The 18,235-nt window shown below is 43.7% G+C and overlaps 1 protein-coding gene across 1 annotated transcript; it reads right to left on the minus strand.

Annotated features, from left to right (window-relative positions):
* Arp8 (Actin-related protein 8) lies at positions 1-15,104 on the minus strand. The gene is made up of 13 exons (XM_089542984.1): positions 15,045-15,104; positions 13,573-13,743; positions 12,627-12,737; positions 12,272-12,376; positions 10,986-11,159; positions 10,426-10,536; positions 9,367-9,482; positions 8,772-8,925; positions 8,564-8,638; positions 7,296-7,442; positions 5,456-5,675; positions 2,038-2,195; positions 1-570 (listed from the first exon to the last, which is right to left on the minus strand). Exons 1-13 carry the CDS (start codon positions 15,102-15,104, stop codon positions 427-429), a joined length of 1,746 nt encoding a protein of 581 aa, XP_089399110.1. The 3' UTR covers positions 1-426.
* Positions 15,105-18,235: the final 3,131 nt, after the last annotated feature.

The raw sequence follows: 18,235 nt of genomic DNA on the forward strand, positions 1-18,235 counted from the left end.
TTTGCCATAGAATTTTAATTTCAGCAAAATATCATACAGACAATTAAAGTCACATCTGCATTATACAACGCTATATGATCATGCCATCATGAAAAATTGCAAACACAACAGAAAGTATGGGGTGAAAGCAGTGAGGACTCTTTATCACACAATGATGCACTGAAACCAAAGACAAGACACAGTTTTTGAATGTCCCAGGTTTGTTTGATGGGCACTGTACTACCAGCGCCTATACACTTTGTTCAGTCAGGTGGTCACGAGGATGCACACTTCAAGGCACACCAGCCAATATGATAAAACACCAAACATTGCTAACAGTGTCCAGAACACTTTGCAAACTGATCAGACCTCTGTCCACACAAAGCCGTGCTTTTCCATCTGAATGTTGACATCTCAGTGGTCTCCTCGCATACAACGAAGCTCATGCTACCAATTGAAGGGTGCCCTTTCTCGAAGAAGACGGACACCATATCGCTGCCACTCAGCCTGGCGAATCCAGAGCTCCTGAGCGGAGTCTAGGCAACTCATGATAGATGCACCTTTCCACGTAGTGATCCGCGGATCCATGTCCTAAAAGAAAAAAAGCACTGAGATGAAGCTATTTATGTGTGTCAATATTACAGCTACAAGCACTGGCCTTCACTTTTCACCTATTACTGAGTTACCGTCGACTTCTGCTTGAATATTCCCTTCCGGTGCTGCATCTGCCTTCGTACAATTAAGTCATCTGAGCACTGCTACATCTGCTGTGATTCCCCTAAATATAGACACTGACAAGAAAGTGCTGACATATGCAATGTTTTGTAGAAACATTTCAAGCTGGGCATGTGGCATAAATGCAAAAAAATAAAATCGTTTTTAAGATGGGAGCCCACACGGCAGCTCTTGTACAGATCCGTGAATGTGCATTTTAATTTTTTTTGTCTTGCAATCAATGGTGCTTTAAAATGCCTAAAATGCATAAAATGCGCTGATTTAATTATATCACATCTTCTTATGATGAGAATCAATCAAAAGAAGTGTGACTGAAACCGTGAAACTAGAGCTGGCATCCGATGTGAAGTTATGAGGTCTGAACAAAAGTGAAATCATTAAGCATGTGGGAAAACAGAAAATTTTCCAGTGCAATCTTAACGTGCTCCTTCAAAATTCATAAATCTTTAATATTTTCCTCTCTTTAGATATTAATTAGAGCTTGAAGTGGATATGGCATCACTAGAGATCATTTCATTCAAATTGCTCAAGTGCCAGATAGTAGATACCAAGCCTATGCAATGCTGCAATGTGCAGCCACTTTATGATGGCTATACTTCACAGGAAATACAGCACTTTAAAATGTCTTTGAAGTGCCAGATCTTGACTTCTGGAATCTTTTCAGAACTAATCAAGTCGCATTTAGCATGTAGAGAGATACCTGCAGGCACAACAATATATAATAAAGAAACCTGTACTACAGCACAGCATGCATTATATTTCACCTCTTGCTGTGTATACAGTACAAGCCGGGCCTTTCTGAATTTTTAATGCTACAATTAAAAACTCAACGCCAAACCAGGCTAGGATGATGCAACATCTCCAATGCTCTTGCAATTAAAGCCCCAGAGACCTTCCCAATTGGATAATTGAGTCAATAAGATAACAGTTCACTCCTAGAAGCATAGCTGCAGCATGATCAGAACACTATGGGCTACTCGAAATGCAGAATAATGGTAAACTGCAACAACCTCCACTCAAAATAGATAGCCAAAAAGCAAACACAAAAATTAAATGTTTCAAAGTAAAGGCCTTTGCAATAAGGGCTCCCAGGTATTGCCGTACTGCTCACCGGACTGTTGTGTGCAGTCAACAATAGCACGATGAAAGCAGCAGTCTGAACTGGTTGGCAAGTCAAGAGAGGAGGTGTTCTGACAACTCCCTCGCCCAATGCAAAGGTCTACAAATTTTGAAAGCGTGACCTTGCAGGCCACGGTTGCAAGGACATAGTACAACATACCGACCAAACCGTGCACATCACTGGAAAATAAGAAGCCTCGCTACCCTTGGCCTGGTAATGATTTCCATCTGCTCCGTTCGGTACATGATGGGGATCTGGACAGACAGGCGATTCTGCAGCCAAGTATCGATGCCAGGGAACATGCAGCCCCCTCCCACCACAAGCACACAGCTGAACATTTTGCGTTTCAACTCCTCCCCATCTGCAAAGAAAAAAAAGAGAAGCGAACAGAAGATGGACCAGTTACTGTCTTTCTAGAACACCCACTCCATGTACAGCACATTCATGTTGTTGGTATTGGTTTTTGTCTTTTTGTATGTGTATTTCTGTACATGCACCCACCATGCTATGATCTTGAACAATACCGCAGTATGTATAGATAAAAACAAATATAAACAAAAGCAATAAAAAATAGATGGTTTCGTTCAGTTTATGAGGTTCAACGTCCCAAAGCAACTCAGGCTATGAGAGATGCCATAGTGAAGGGCTCTGGAAATTTTGACCACCTGGGGTTCTTTAACATGCACTGACATTGCACAGTACACGGGCACCTAGAATTCAACCACAGAAATTCAACCGCCGCGGCCGGGACTGAGTCACCGCAGCAGCCATCTTGGCTGAGCTTCACACCTGAAATTAAACAACAGGCTCAAAGCCAGCCCGCGCAACCGCATCACGTGCAGCATGGCCCGCCGCTGGGGCATCTAAAGGCATGGTCTCATTTTTGTACCTCTGCTTCACGACAGTGTCCGGACCCATCACGGGGCTCGCAGTCTGGCGAACCCGATACCCAACTGCTCCCAGGTCCTCACACTACTCATGGGCTTCGGGCCCTCCTTCAGAAATACTAAACAAATTTATTCATTCCTTCATACCCAACGGCGACCACTGCGTTTGGGGTGGCACTCCACAACTGGCGCTTTGTCATCAGTAGGGCCCGGAAATTTAGGCATTTGCCTAAACATGCCTATAAATGCCTAAACGGGGGATTTTTGCACTTGCCTGCCTTTTTGTCATTTTTGGGGGAATAGTACTACTTATTTAACCGCATTTTAAGCCTATAAGCGCCAAAATCCGGCACTCTGGTCCTCGGTGCCGTTTTTCAATTTTGAGACATCTGTCTATATGTATGGTGAAAGGCGCGCCGATGCACGCACAAAAGGGGCGGGTCTCGCTGAACGTTTTTCTCGAATTGTAACTTGAACGCAGTGTAACGAACTGTTTATCTCGAAGTGTAGCAAGAGACGAGTTTGGAAAGTGACCGGACATACATTAGTGCAAACTTCTCAAAATTGACGGAAATGATGACAAAGTTGGAAAAGGCTGAACTCTCAGTAGATGAATCGTTGAAGGTAGTGGCAGAAGTACCAGCAGCACTTCGGGGACTGGAAGGAAAGGGTGCTACTGCTTCTACGAAGATGCAACAATTGGTAGAAAAAAATAGGTGCCTAGAAACAATTTCCCAAATCAGAGACTTTCTACGCGGAGACGATACAGCCACATCACCTGAAGGCCTAAGCCTTTGTCAACTCTCATGTTTTAGGTTCGCGCCACTAACTTCACGTGATGTCAAAAGAAGCCTTTTAAAGTACAAAGCTAATGTTAGCAAAAACCGAAGGAGCTTCAAGTTTGAAAAAATGAGAATGCGCTTTATTGCTTCAGTTGAGGACTGCGTACGCTCCGTGCTTGACTTACAAATCTTGTTACATATGAATAAAGAGTATTATTCAAAGCGCCTATTTTTGCTTTATAGCGCCTATTTCAATATAGTTTAGAGCCTAGATGCCTGCCTATTTCGGGGTTCTTTAGTGCCTAAATTTCCGGGCCCTAGTCATCAGGCACCACAAAGGAGCGTGGAAGAAGTGGCCACGCTCGCGTTATAGCCCAGGCTGCTGCTCTTGTGTATGTTTCGCATGCCGTTTTGTTGTGTTTCGCCAGCAATGCTTTGCACGTTGCCCCTCCAGTAATCAAATGCTGACGTCACTCTAGTACGGATGTACCTGGACACCTCAGAAAGCTTCATGCATTCAGCAAGCGTCTGACATGTCAGCATCAAGTCCAACTGTGATACCAAACCTATTTTTGACTGAATGCAATTATTCAAAAGACTCTAGACAACGTATCAGCCTACAAAATTAAGTTTACTGTTAGTACCCCATGATTCCCCCTCCGTTATTTAAGACTGGTAAGACTTCCAGGTATAGTAAATTACACTGGCAACATGTGAAAAAATTTGTTGCAATATCTCAGCCTCTATACATAGCCACGTTTTGTGGAAAAGCATTTGTCTTTAACCTGAACTACATACCCTCACTTATATTCGAAATTATTCAAAAATATTTCAAATTATTCCAAAGTACTAAATTCGATTTACAATGAACTTTTATCATCACATTGCCTCCTCAACCAATAGTTTATATGACACATGTTTAACAAGAAGTTATCAGACCATTCACAGAGAACACCGCATCGAAAGGGTCGCACTTTCAACTTCCTACTGCCAGAAATTGTACACAAACTTATACTACATAAATCGAGGTTGGAGTTCTCAGTTTGTATTTCTTGAAAATTTGCCAGACTTTTTTGGTGTTTATATCTCGAAACAGATTTTTCAGTTTTTTTCAGCGAATTATATTTCCATGGGTGAATTATGGTTTTTTTTTTTTTTCGGAGATATAAATGGTACTTCTATGCATTCAAAAGTCACTTCGAGTTTATCTGAGCCCACCTGCCAGCACAAGCGCTCAGTTTACCAGTACTTTATCAGTATTTAAGAACCAAAAATCGTGCTTAAAGTTATGCTTGTAAACAGAAGGGCCATTGGCATTAAGAAAAGTAACTGAAGTTATATGATAAAGCCATCAGACAAAAACAGAAGAAGAAGTTAACTTCTAAGAACTGGGTTGTCATGTTACCCCTGCGACGTTGCACTGGGTTGAGCGACAGGGTGAGGTATCACGTTTTGTGTGCTGACTGCAGCGATGGAACTGCCACTGGACCGTTGTGTTAGACAGAAGATACCACTTTTTCGTGAGTCTTACGCATGTTTTTCATCAGTGTCCTTAAACGGAGTGGAGACATGACATTAGCCAAGTAACTGCCAAACCGTTGATGACAATCAACAAACAAACAGTGCTTTGATAGCAGACAGCAATGGAAGTCTCCTGATCTGCAGAAACATGTAAGGTAGCGAAGCAATTCCTCAAACTGCACAGCTGTGCTAATCCAACCATACCACCATCACATCATTCCTCTGGCTTTCATACTTTGTTAATCTTCTCCTGTGATAGAGAGTAACTCCTACTTAGTAGCCAGCTAGCTGTGATGTACGAAAATTTTTCGCTTAAAACTCAATTTCAAAAATAGAATTCAGCATACTTTTATTGTTTTTTTTTTCACTTTAAACTGAATAGCCCAAACCCTACATATGAAAAATGTTAAGTAATTCATATGCTAACTCACCACAGCGGTCAACGCATTGCACAATAGCCTGGTCAATGCCGAGCAGCTGGTCACATGGCAACTCTCTTTCCCCATCTCGAGGTGCAACTGCGAGGGTGACCGCTTCAGGTGGTACCACTTCATCTTCATCCAGGGCACCTTGGCCCAGCTGGCTGTCATCCAGCTGGGAGGCAGCGTCCGATGCCTGGGAGCCTTCTGCCACATCCCGAGCCGCTCGCCTCTGCAGCAAGCAGCGTGCAACACACAGAAGGGAGGAGGCTTTATCCTTTTTTTTTTTGCTCGACGAGTGTATGACTAAGCTTAGGGGGATGGGAGTGAAGGGCAGACATCTATATAATAACCTGATGAGTCTATAAAACAATCTGTGTAACAGTGTGGCAGTAAACATTTCTGGTGACTGAGAGGTATCTTTGGGTGTGTGGAGGAGAATAAATGTGCAGTTTGTTTTGTGAGGCTAAAGTGATTTCCAAAAGTGATTTCCAAAAAAATTTATTTAGAACTGCCATTTTATGCGATTTTACTCTAGAATGCCAATGCATTTTTCACCCTAAAACACCAGGCGCTAACACCTTTAATTCTTGAAAAATGTGCGCTTGCAGCCCTGCCAATGCAGCGGCTCTGGCAGCCACTTGTATTGGCTACAAGGCCTTGATGTGAGAAGCGGGGTCTGCTCCAATGCTCCCATGACTAGAAGACAACACACACTGCTGCATTGCAGTAGTGCCCGCCTGATAACAAACTCCACAGTTATGGAAGGTTTTTGTTGGTCAAAGGTGCTCGGAATTTTCTTTTTTTCACTGAGCCCTAGCCTGACAGAGGCTCGAAAAACGGCTTAACGAGAAAGTAGTCATATGCTAGCCAAGCAACAGGGATATAAATGCCTGGGTCAGAGCATGTTTCAACTACTGTTCAGACGCATGAAGGAACCAACAGTTGTCGCATCCTGGATGCCTTTCCAGTCATTCTTGTTTCAACTTTGGTCTTTACATCGTGGAATAGTTATCTTTAAGGCCATTCTTAGAAAAAATATATGACCAGCCGCCATGGCTCACTGGCTATGACCTTGCGCTGCTCAGCATGAATTCAAGGAGCTGCATTTTGATGGGGGTGAAATAGAAGAACACCCGTGAACTGCGGGTTTATGGTGTCCTTTTCAAGAAACATCCCGAAAAGGGTAGATGCAAGCTCGTTTTATGAGTGAAAACTGGTGGTGCTACAGCAACTGTTCCTAGTCGAGCTAACTTAGTTGACAACCCTAGTGCGTGCATTGCTGAAAAGATCTGATGGTGTCATCGCAACAGAAGTCATTGAAGCTGCACACTGTTGTTTGTGAGGACTTGAAATTGTCCTGCTTCAAAGCCATGACTAACAGTGCCGCTAGCCCGTTCTCTGGCTGGCAGCAGTGAAAGAGAGTGTCACCACGGCCATTGGTGTTTGTACATAGGGAAAAAACCATAACGGAGAAAAACACCCATTGCTCGAGTGTATCCTTGCAAAGCACAGCCATCGAAGTTCACAAAACAATTTTTTTAGGCACTTTCTGGTCAATTAAAACTATGAAACTTCGGGACAGCATAAAAAGGATGCTTATAAGCGAATACAACAATTATCAGAAAACCAATTTTTTGGACATTTTTGGGACTTCATAGCTGCGTCCCCCCTTAAATAGAATGCAGGCATCTCAATGACAATTGTGGTAGACTAAATACCCAGAAGGTTTTACAGTAAAGTGAAAGACATTTTACTTGCACGTGATGTTTAAAATGGCATTATACTATATTTGACATCACATCTTTTCTGTATGTGATAGCCATAGAAGCTGTCCGCTCCACTGCCTCACCTGTGTCTGCAGGAGAAAGTGCTCATCCAGTGGGTCGTGGGGGTCTCCCGGGTTTCTTGGGTGGCCTCTGGACTGCTTGGGGCCCGTGACGCCCAGCATGTCCGGCCGGAACAGTGCCAGCGGAGCTACCAAGCACTCATCACCAACCTGCCAGATTTATTGCAGTCATTCAGCTCAAACCCTCAACAAATAAATAAAAAAAGAGACTGCCTAGACACTTAGAAACATGATCAATTAAAGGAGGGCTGCCATAAGCATACATCGTTTTCCAAGTACTTTCAAGGTCTAGCTAGATATAAAAGCACATACATATTCTCCTTTACTGCAGTACGCATAGAGCAAGATTCTCAATCTGTCAGCTGCTGGATGTTGTAAGCCCTCAAATGTGTGCCACAAGAAACACCTAACCAAGACGCACATCAGCTTCTAATCCATAACAATATTCTTAACCAGTCTCTCTCAAATGGTAGCCCATCCACTCTCAGGAGATGTGAGATGTTTAATCCTGTTACTAATTCATCATAAATAAAATATTCACCCATTAAAATTAATGTACGGTTCATTACTACAATGCCTTCAGCAGTGAAGCGGGCAAAGCATGTAAGGCGAGGGCCATTGCTATTCTTTAATTATTTAGGCTGGCTTCTTGCATGACAGCGATCAGGCATGAAAAATGAGTACAAGAGATCGGAGGTCCCCCTAAAGCAGAAACCCCGTGTTTACCTCATAAAGCAATTTCACAGCGACAGCACTGCCAGCAGATGCCCAAGGCTGTGCAGCTCACCCGTCTTAGAAAGCAAAAAGTGATCAAAGAGTGGCGTTAGGAGCAGCACCACCTAAAGGGGCATGGCACACTATTCAATATATCGAATGACTGGCACAATCTGAGTTTGATATAGAAACTGAGCCACTTTCGTATATTTCTTACCGAGGAATGAAGAGCCCTCCTTGATGGCCTTCTGTGGTGGCTTAGTGGTGAGGATGTGTGAAAGCTCAAAATGTATCAGGACTGCTTTGACAGCACCTGTTTCTAGTCTGACAGCTTGCCAGACAACCACGGTGTCATCTGGCGAAAAGGCAGTACCATCTGAGTAGGTGTTTCCATTGAAGAGGCACGTTAGCTCTACCCTCCTCAAGAACAGTGCTTCATCCCTGGCTAGCAATCAACCATGTGAAGGAAGGAGGCAGGAGGCAAAACCATAGTGGCCACCTGAGAAGACCTAGGGAGTCACCGCAGAGACTAAAAACATTGTGAGATATGCACAAACCTTGATTTTGTACTCCAGAAGAGGTTTGCCTGGCTGCTTCACTTGAAAAGATCGCTCTTGTGCTCCACAAATGTCCTATAAAAGAAAACGATCATTCGAGTAAATGATACGTCACTAAACTTTAAAAAAAAAAAATACAATCCCAAAAATTTAGCTCCCTGCATTTGAAACAGGTTTGATAGAAAACAAAGGACCACTCAATACTCACCAGGTTAACATGGCACATGTTCTCCTTGAGTTCTTGTAGCAGCATGGCATCTGTGACTCTTGCGGGGTCACACTCTGTGTAAGGGAACCCTGATTTGCGCAGCAGATAGTGGAACAGATGTGTAATGTCAGCTCCCCCGTACTCCATTGTCAGCCTCTCATTTTAGGAGTAAAAAGAAACAAGGAAGCAAAAAAGGCAGTGTAAATCAAGAATTGCATTGCATATAGCTGCATTTTATGAAAAGCAAGCAGTTCACACAGAATGTATAAAGCACCCATTTCAGTGCACATTAACGGAATCAATAAGTAGATTCAGCCAATAAGCAGCAATTTGTGTGTTTTTTCCATGCTCCTGTTAAGTCTCCAAAGTAAAATGCATGATTAGACACCTTTGTGCATAACTCCCATACAACGACAAACTCCATGCTCTCTAACTTATGTTCATTTTTAAAGCATTTTTCATAAATTGAGTCAGATTGGCAGCTGCCTTGTTACACCCGTGAACACGACAAATAAGGCCAAAAAGTGACAACCCATATGAATGTTGTCTTTGACTAACCTCAAGGTACTTACTCCAAAAGATAACCTAAGCTCACCTGCTCGTTCGTGCAGATATGCCATCTTCAACGCAGGACACACTTGTCTTTTGGTCTCCAACATCCACCACACAAGCATAACACAAGCCAGCACCAAATGTAGCACAGACAGACTCCTGGTGTTGGAAAAGAAAAAAAAAATCAGCCTCAGCCTCAGTCACATGGAATAACATTGGCATGAAGACATGAGTTTTGTGTTTTCATGCAGTGGAAACTGTTACATCAATTTCTTACAAAGTTCTTATATCATAAAGAAACAGAGGCCATAAAATATAGCAGAACTTGTGCTTTGCATCTGTTCTGAGCTTAATTAAAAATAGTGGAATAAAAAAATTACTGAATAATATTGAACACATCCCTTAAGCACTTCAATTATCTGCTCGCTTATGTTACTGCAAACAGTGCTACTTCAGTGCACTAGGTTTCGGTGTAAGGAAGCTTTGTGGATCACAAATTTGTAGCGCTGTAATCATTACAAACCAAACTTCTTCTTCGCCTGAAAAAAATTACGAATCTTATCGAACACAAAACCCATTTACAAAGTAGAAGACAGCAGCACCGCATTAATGATATCAAGCAGGCACTTAAAGATTTTAAGCAAGCAGATAGGATTAATAAAAAGCAATCAGTACCGTAGGTAACAAAATGCTGAGCATATCACTACAATTATTATTATGCCTAGGCATATTAGGCTCACTTTACTTCATTTTCCTTAATCTTCGGATGAATGCCAAGACCGCTGCTAAAGAGCAGGAGATGAAGATATGTGTACTAGAAGATAGTTCACCGTGAATGCTAGCCAGGTGATGGATGCAACCAGTGTATGCAACAAAGTGTGGTGGCACTGAATGTTGTTCTAACATGCACATGTGGCAGGTAACATGTGAGAAGTGCATTTTGAGAAAGAGCCATTCAGGAAAAATTAACAAACTTTCTCATTTCAAATTAAAATTTTTTATCAACCACGCACACTTGTGTTTTTCACATTAATAGATTCACCACCCCATGGCCTTTCAAAGGCTGTTTCAACCCATAACACAAAAACTAATTTCAGCTCACCAAAGCAACAAAGCAGCCGCCGAAACCAAGCTTGCACAGCAGGAGCTGCACCAGTTCTCGGACATGTTCCCTGGCATGAACGTCGGGGATAACCAGCACCGCCCTGTAGTGCTTCAACCACAAGAAAAATGGATGATCAAGCACAAGACTACTCTTAACTATGCTCTGTTTATGGCTTCACGATTACGAAAATGCTGCATCTGTATAATAGAAAGCAAGTTTAGAACAGAATGAAATGAACACAAAGGCATCACAAACACTACAAATGGTGCAGTAGAGTAGCTGCTTCTTAAGTTAGGGATGAAGTTTAAAAAAAACAAAAAACATGCACACTCAGTAACAACAACCAGAACCCGGTGCTGAATGATAAGACCGATCTTCACTGTTGCACAACCCTATTGCTTTCTCATAAAATGCAGCAGACTTCTGCGCCAACTGCCAATCGCATCAATGAAGCCTTTTGTTCACGCAAGAAAAGTCAGCTGTTATTCTGAGTCTTGTCGCCCAACAAATGATTTTTTGTTTGCTGTGCTGAACAGAGGATGCATTTCTCCACTCACCTTGAGGTCCTTGAGAGGGATCTCAAGATACTGCTGGATGGCCGTGCCCCAGATGGCCTCTAGGTGGGAGAGCACGGACACCAAGGAGCCTCCCACACCTGAGTGCACATTCAGTCGGCCTCTTCTGATGGGCCAGTGGACGTGGAATTGCTGCTCGGGATTAAGGTACAGCACCTGAAAGGTGGCCAGCCAGTAAGAACCTGATGAGTAAATAAAGATCCACCGTGCTAGCGCAAGAAAGGGCGGCAAATAACAGAGAAAAAAAAAAGAAAAGCTATCGCAATTAAAGCTGAAGTTCATTTTAGTACTGTTCAACAATTTAATTCATTTCCATACTTACCTTGTCACTCACACACTCCCTCAAGTACTTATTATATTTATTCTGCAGGTGCTTTCGAAAGAAAGCTATAAAAAAACCTGAGCTGTCTCAATAAAACTAGGTCTGCCATATTCACCAGCTGAACCCCCCCCCCCCCCAAGTATATAGCCACTACGAAACAAGTGAAGTTACTGAATGTATGACTTCATAATGTAGTTCACGTCTTTGAAGTCTATAGCAGCCGCACTTTTAATTCGTCAAAAATCGGCTGAATGCTGTTACTGCACAACATTTACTTAATTTAAGGAATGACTCAGAAGCCAATGAGTGAAACAAAATACACAAAGCAATTTTGTAAGAGAAACTTCAAAATGATGTTCTCAGCACAAGCTGGCTCCTACTGGTTTGGTTTGATTTATGGGCGTTTAACGTCCCAAAGCGACTAAGACTATGAGGGACACCTTAGCGAAGGGCTGCAGAAATTTGGATCACCTGGGATTATTTAACGTGGGCCCCACTGTTCCACGCATATCAATGTACACGGTGAAGTAAGTACACATTTACTACAGCTTCCATCTCACTGAACATCAAATAAACCACTTCATTTTCTGCTGTGCATGGCAGGAAGCGCTTCTCTGACACTTCAATACTCTGAGGGAAGGTACAGCTTTCCAATGGCAAAACAACAATTTTAACCTACTAAAAAGGCACATGCCCTGAGCATGTAAGGTTTGTACAAATCATGGAAGACTGCTTTAAAAAAGCTGAACAAAAAAGATGTTCAAGCAACAAACGTGATGTGAATAGATTAGCACTTTCCTCTCTGCATATAGAGGTAAAATCAGTGTCATTTAAATACCGAATAAAGAGAAAGATTCCAGCCTAAATTCAAATTTCTGTGAGGATCGAGTTACTGCCACTTCACATGAACAACAGAATTTCTATCACAAAATAAAACTGTACCTACCTCCTCTCCAACGTAAAAGTCTTGTGGCCGATCTGTGTTTGTCCAACTGAGGTCACATTTTTCTTCAATAATTGTTGGTTTCACATGCTGATTGAAGTGATGAATCTGGAATGAAAGAAAAGAAATATTCTAAGCTCAAAATGAATCTAAATCATTGTAAAGCGATGTATAACCAAGCGCAGATGCAAACAAGAGGTGTAAATGGGTACATGACTACACAGAAGTTTTAGTGGCTTAAAGAAAGCCAAAAAAGAACCAACTAAAAAGAAGGTAAACATCGACCATGCAAACAGTGCACACCCATATGCACTTGTACCTGGAATGGCGCTGCTTGAAGCTGACAATTAATACTTGCCTTGTCAGTAGGAAATGTGTATCGTATCCTCCCCTCTGAAGTCAAACATGAGGCCAAAAGGTTCCCAACCACTTCACATCCTTCCTCGATAGTGGCCACCACTTCTGGCTCCTAGAGGATAACGCAGAGAGAAAATGCCTTTCAAAATGATCAACAAAATTTATAATAGTCCCTTCCTGAATTCATCACTGGCTGCTGAGCAGAAAAAAAAAGGAACCAAAATAAATTTATAGGACAGCCTTAGATAGCTTTGAATGGTTTGTTTTCAAACATCAAAACGGTACTGTCGGTTGAGTGCCTGATGTATAAAAATGCAAGCACTGATTTTGGCTTTGGCAGGTGATGAATGCCTGAATGAATGACTAACTATTAAAAAGCTATCAGATAAAAAGGTAAAAACACTGAAGAACAAACATTTAGGAACAATTAAGCTCTGCCATTAAGGCTACGACACGATCGCGTTAATGGATGCTGGCAGCGGCTTCTCTTGCCCACAAAAACACGGACACCATCCCATGTTGTGTGAAAGACCCCGTGACATACCGACAAAGCCCCGTTTTAACCAAGCTGAACAAATGCGCCTGAGTGGCTTATGGGTAGCATGTCTGACTTTCAACCTAAGGGTCAGGGGCTCGATTCCCGACTAATTACCCAAATTTTCAGCTCAATTCTCTTACTTTACATACTTAGATGTCCTAATGACGTTTCAGCCATGTTGGGACCTTCTAATCACCAGTTTCTAATGTGTTAATCACTTTTCAAATCTGCCACTTCAGATGTGACATAGCCTTTTTTTCGATCAATCCGAATTTTTCACTCGCAACCACAATGAATGCCACTGGATTTTCTGCAGAACGGTACCCTTAGAGCTCTCGCTTTAAAATCTTTGGCTGTCTCGCAAAAACTCACAAACTTAACATGCCGTGTAAACAGAAGGCTGACCTACCATATCAACTTCTGGTACAAGAATGGGATCCACATGTGGAGGTGATGTCGCCGACAGGCATGGCCTTGCGATGACATGTGGTATGGTGTGTGGGTAGGAGTCTGAAGCTCGTCCTATCCTTAGAAACATAGACCCTGGATGAATTATTACGATGGCTGTGGCCTGGATGGGCTGCAACAGGCAAGAAATGTGCAAAGTTGACATTGTGCACATATGACAACACCTTTACAAGACAAAAAAAAATTGTTTACCTAGATACAAAATTCCTGCCTGTCTAAATATCTCTACCACAAATGATGACCACAGGATAAGCACAAAGCCTACAGGCAAAGAAAGGTCTTTCAAAAAATAAAAACATATGTAGCCCACTCATGTCAAGCACACATAGCTAGCAGGCAGGGCGGTGAAAAACTGAAGGCTCGAAAAACATGCACGAGCGCATGTCTTGTTAATCCATCCCAACACTATGCCCCATTAAATTTATAACTATGCTGAAGCTCCACTATTTGAGTTTTCACAACGTTCAACAAACAATGGCGCACTCATATAAAGATGATCATTGGATGCCAAACTTCTGCACGGTACGAGTTCTAATAGGCCAGTTGGTAACTTGAATACTCGTGCACCCAGTCATAATGCAACTCCATTTATCAAAAACTGGAACACATTATGTTATGTAAAAGAAAAGAAAGAAATGTAATGATCAATTTCGACTCGATTTATGACCGTAGGTAGAACTGGAGAATTCTGAAACATGACCCAACAAAAACCGACAAGACATTTATCAGTGAACGTGATTAGTTATGAAGTGCATCTCTGAACGCGGACAGCAAAGGGTGCGAATGTGAGCAGGAGAGAAATTTAATGGTTAGAAGGGTAAAGAGGTCGGCTGTAAAGAGAGATATCTGTCCTGCTACCCTACAACGGGAAAGGGGAAGAAGAGAAGAAAGAGGGTCATGAGCAATAACTACAGCAACAGGCTGGAAACCTCCCTTAAGCGTGCACAGCTCAACTTCTAATTTTGAAGTTGATAACCGCCAGAAACATTGCATAAATGTGTCTACTTTAATTGAGACGTAAGCGGCACTAATTTTCTTAACGACTTCCATACTGAAGGCACTGAATTTCGATTAATTTCGTACGATTTATTTAGTGCAATTACTTATTCCTGGGCTCACGTGGAAATATTAGTCACAGGCGAGCTCATAACACAGGAATAAAGCTGTGTCCAAATATTCAGCTGGAAACATGAAGTACGCCGCTTCCAGTTACATCTCACAGTATTTTTAATGACAGTTTTCTCGCGTTAAAATTCCTGTTTGTAAACAATGTCATGCAGCCAATGTGAGCATGCCGTTCGACAAGCTGTCAGATGCCGCCGCAATATACAGCTATGTTAGCCACGCCATTAAATAAATAAACGTCATCATCGGAGACTTTGACAGGTTACTGAGTCATCTCATGTTTATTACCTCAACTGTTGCCTCTGGAAACAGCGACACCGGCTGCTTCTTCGGCGGCGTAGGCGCCATGTTGTATGGATTGAATTGGATTGAATTGGATTTCGTGGCTTTTCGCCGGGGCGGCCGCGTTTTGATTTAGGCGAGACGCTAAAGGTGGCCCTGTGCTGTACGATGTCAGTGCACGTTAAAGGTCCCCATGGGTGGTCTAAATTATTCCCGAGCACTCGCCACTGCGGCATCTCTTGCTTCCTTTCTTCTCACTCCCTCCTTTATCCCTTCCCTTACGGCGCGGTTCAGTTGTCCACCAAGATGCGAGACAGAGGCTGCGCCATTTCGTTTCCTCGAAAACCAGTTTTCAACAATTATATTACCCAGGAGAAATTTTGTTAATGGGAATCTATTGGTTTCTAATGGTTTCATCGGTTCCAGAAGGGCGCCTGGTTGAAATGGTCGCTGTAAGGCACTTCAAAGTTGGGAGGCCTCAAGAAGTTTTAATATAACCTCCTTGGGAGGCCTACACGGATTAGCTAGATCGACTTCGTACGTTTCGCTCTGGCTGAGGAGCCGCGAAGAGGACACTCAGAGGGTGGTCGCGGTGCTGGAAGTTGCGGTTGGCCAGTCACTCTTTCGCGGACTTCGCAAAATCAGCCGCTGTAAGCTGCTAGCAGGGGACAACGTGTCATGCCGTTCCGTCTACCACAACGGTGAGGTGGGGCCGCCGCGGTGGCTCAGTGGTTATGGTGCTCGGCTGCTGACTCGAAAGACGCGGGTTCGATCCCGGCCGCGGCGGTTGAATTTCTTTGGAGGAGAAATTCTTGAGACCCGTGTGCTGTGCGATGTCAGTGCACGTTAAAGAACCCCAGGTGGTCGAAATTTCCGGAGCCCTCCACTACGGCGTCTCTCATAGCCTTAGTAGCTTTGGGACGTTAAACCCCATAAACCAAACCAAACCAACGGTGAGGTGGGAAACAGCGGCCTTTGGGTCGTCGTCCTATATTGAGCGGAGACCAGGGAAACCCACACGGAAGCGGCACGTCATGACCGGAAGGCAATTATACTATATTGCTGACAACGGGCTGCGCGAGACCCCGGAGCTTGCACCTACGAATGGCACGGCTTCAACAACTTGGTGGTGCTGCACATGGACCGGCGACGTGGACCTTTCGCACAACACCGTCTTTAGGGATTTCGTTGATACCACCACCGGCGCGTACAGCCAGCACACTGAGCAAGAGTGGCAGAAAGCCAAACGCGCGCTGTTGTGCACCGATATGGGACGAGCCGCGCCCTGCTGCAGTCGCACCACTTAGGATTTTGTGAACAAGCGTCAACGGCCATATACGGGATACAAATATCCCGTTCATTGTCTCGCCGAGGCCGTTGCCCAGTGGTACCCACAATTCGTCAGAAGCGTCATAAACGGCCTTATCAGGTCCAAATTGGGATACGATTACGTGGTAAGAAAGCGCGCTAAGAAAGAGGTACTGGTAATCCGTTTAACCTTGTCTATGTGCATTCCAGTGCCTCGGAAACCATGAATTCGATGACGGCCCGGCTGGGCTTGCCCCATTCCTTTTAGCAATGCAAGAAGCGAATGTGACAGTCGTCAACACAAACGCCAACTTTTCTAAAGAACCGCTTCTACGAAACATAAGCCTTCCTACGTCCGTGACGCTCAACGTAAGTGGCACGCGAGTGGGGATCGTCGGAGCAGTGCTTCCGGAAACCCGTGTGCTTTCAATGCCCGGTAAGAACGTCACTCGTTATGGCAGCCCATCTAACGGGTGCAGAAAATTTTCTGAAATTTCGTGCCACCAAATAAGCAGTCGCACTATAGGCCATGCGAGATGATGGACGGCGCCACTGCCCTCCGAAATAATAGGAGAGCGGAGATTTGCACATTCCCAGTAAGAGATGTGTACAAAATTAAAGTATTATAGGTGTCATTACACGCCTTTACACAAAGTGGCAGACTACCGAACGACAATGATGAAAAACTAAAAAAAAAAATCGGCAAACATAGTTAAGACTGCTTACGTGTGGGAATGCGAAAGCATTACAAACGCTGTCGTGCTTCTCCGGCGTTTGCATACTTGGGCGTAAAACCACGTTTCACTTGTGGTGGTGCCGACGTCGAAGCTATAGACGTTTATGGTTCACTGTTCATAGCACGAGCCGGCCGCAGTGAAATCCAGCGGCGATGTGATATGGGACTCGTCATGGGACTGGTAATACTTTCGCATCAAAATATCAGGAAGAGCCGCTGCCCAACCACAGAAAGCATGCTCGCACTGCATAGATAGCTTATCGATATTGCTGTTTGTGTTGTATCAATCAAAGGAAGCAGGCGCAGATAGCCTAGTACCCATCCAGCAGCTACGATGCACCTATGGGACGAGCCGCGCCCTGCTGCAGTCGCACCACTTAGGATTTTGTGAACAAGCGTCAACGGCCGTATACGGGATACAAATATCCCGTTCATTGTCTCGCCGAGGCCGTTGCCCGGTGGTACCCACAATTCGTCAGAAGCGTCATAAACGGCCTTATCAGGTCCACACACTTCCCGACTTGGCTTCCCGACGAACCGCTTCTTGCTCTCTGCGATCGCTCAATGAAGTTAAGGAGTGCTAATTGTGATTGAGCCAGTTGCAACATAACACTGTGGTGCGGCTTCTGAGAAGTGCGAAAAGAAGGACACAGGCAAGCGGAGACCAGAGGATGTGGTGTAGTTTGTATTCTTTTTTGCGCGCGCCCTGCAATATTTTTTCTTTGCCTGACCAACCAACGTTTTTTTTTTTTAATTATTCACTGCATTTAAACGGCAACGTGCGCGTGTCAGTGACAGGAATCTGTTATGCAGTTGCGTCCCTGTCTTCGAGAACAATTAAAGTGGTCTTTCAGTCTCCTTGCGGGTGAGCTTGACTACACTGCCAATGAAATATAATGCTCTTCGAAATTTTGCTGCTTCTGTAGTTAGCGCGTTTGCTGAGCTGTTTCGCGCCCCCAGTTTTTAAATACTCAGTAAAGGCTTGCATAATGAAACTATTCTATTTACGACGAGTCAGCAGCGGTTGGCGCAGTTTGTGTTCGGAAACTCATGAAAGTGGCTTTACGTAGAGCTTCCTTGTTTGCTAAATTTTATTTAGCTGTTTTTTTATTTGTGATGTGTTCTGGCAGTATTTTGTTATTTCACTGACGAA

Source organism: Amblyomma mixtum, chromosome 5, assembly GCF_055824585.1.
Source record: "Amblyomma mixtum isolate Tamu chromosome 5, ASM5582458v1, whole genome shotgun sequence".
Lineage (NCBI taxonomy): Eukaryota > Metazoa > Arthropoda > Arachnida > Ixodida > Ixodidae > Amblyomma > Amblyomma mixtum.

Bases quoted from the DNA above. Each gene is read 5' to 3' on its own strand.
- Arp8 (XM_089542984.1), bottom strand. From the start codon at position 15,104: ATGGCGCCTACGCCGCCGAAGAAGCAGCCGGTGTCGCTGTTTCCAGAG. The intron at 11,160-12,271 runs GTAGGTACAGTT...GCCACCTTTCAG, and splicing joins ACTTTTACGTTGGAGAGGAG to GTGCTGTACCTTAATCCCGA. The intron at 8,926-9,366 runs GTGAGCTTAGGT...CTAAAATGAGAG, and splicing joins ATATCTGCACGAACGAGCAG to GCTGACAATGGAGTACGGGG.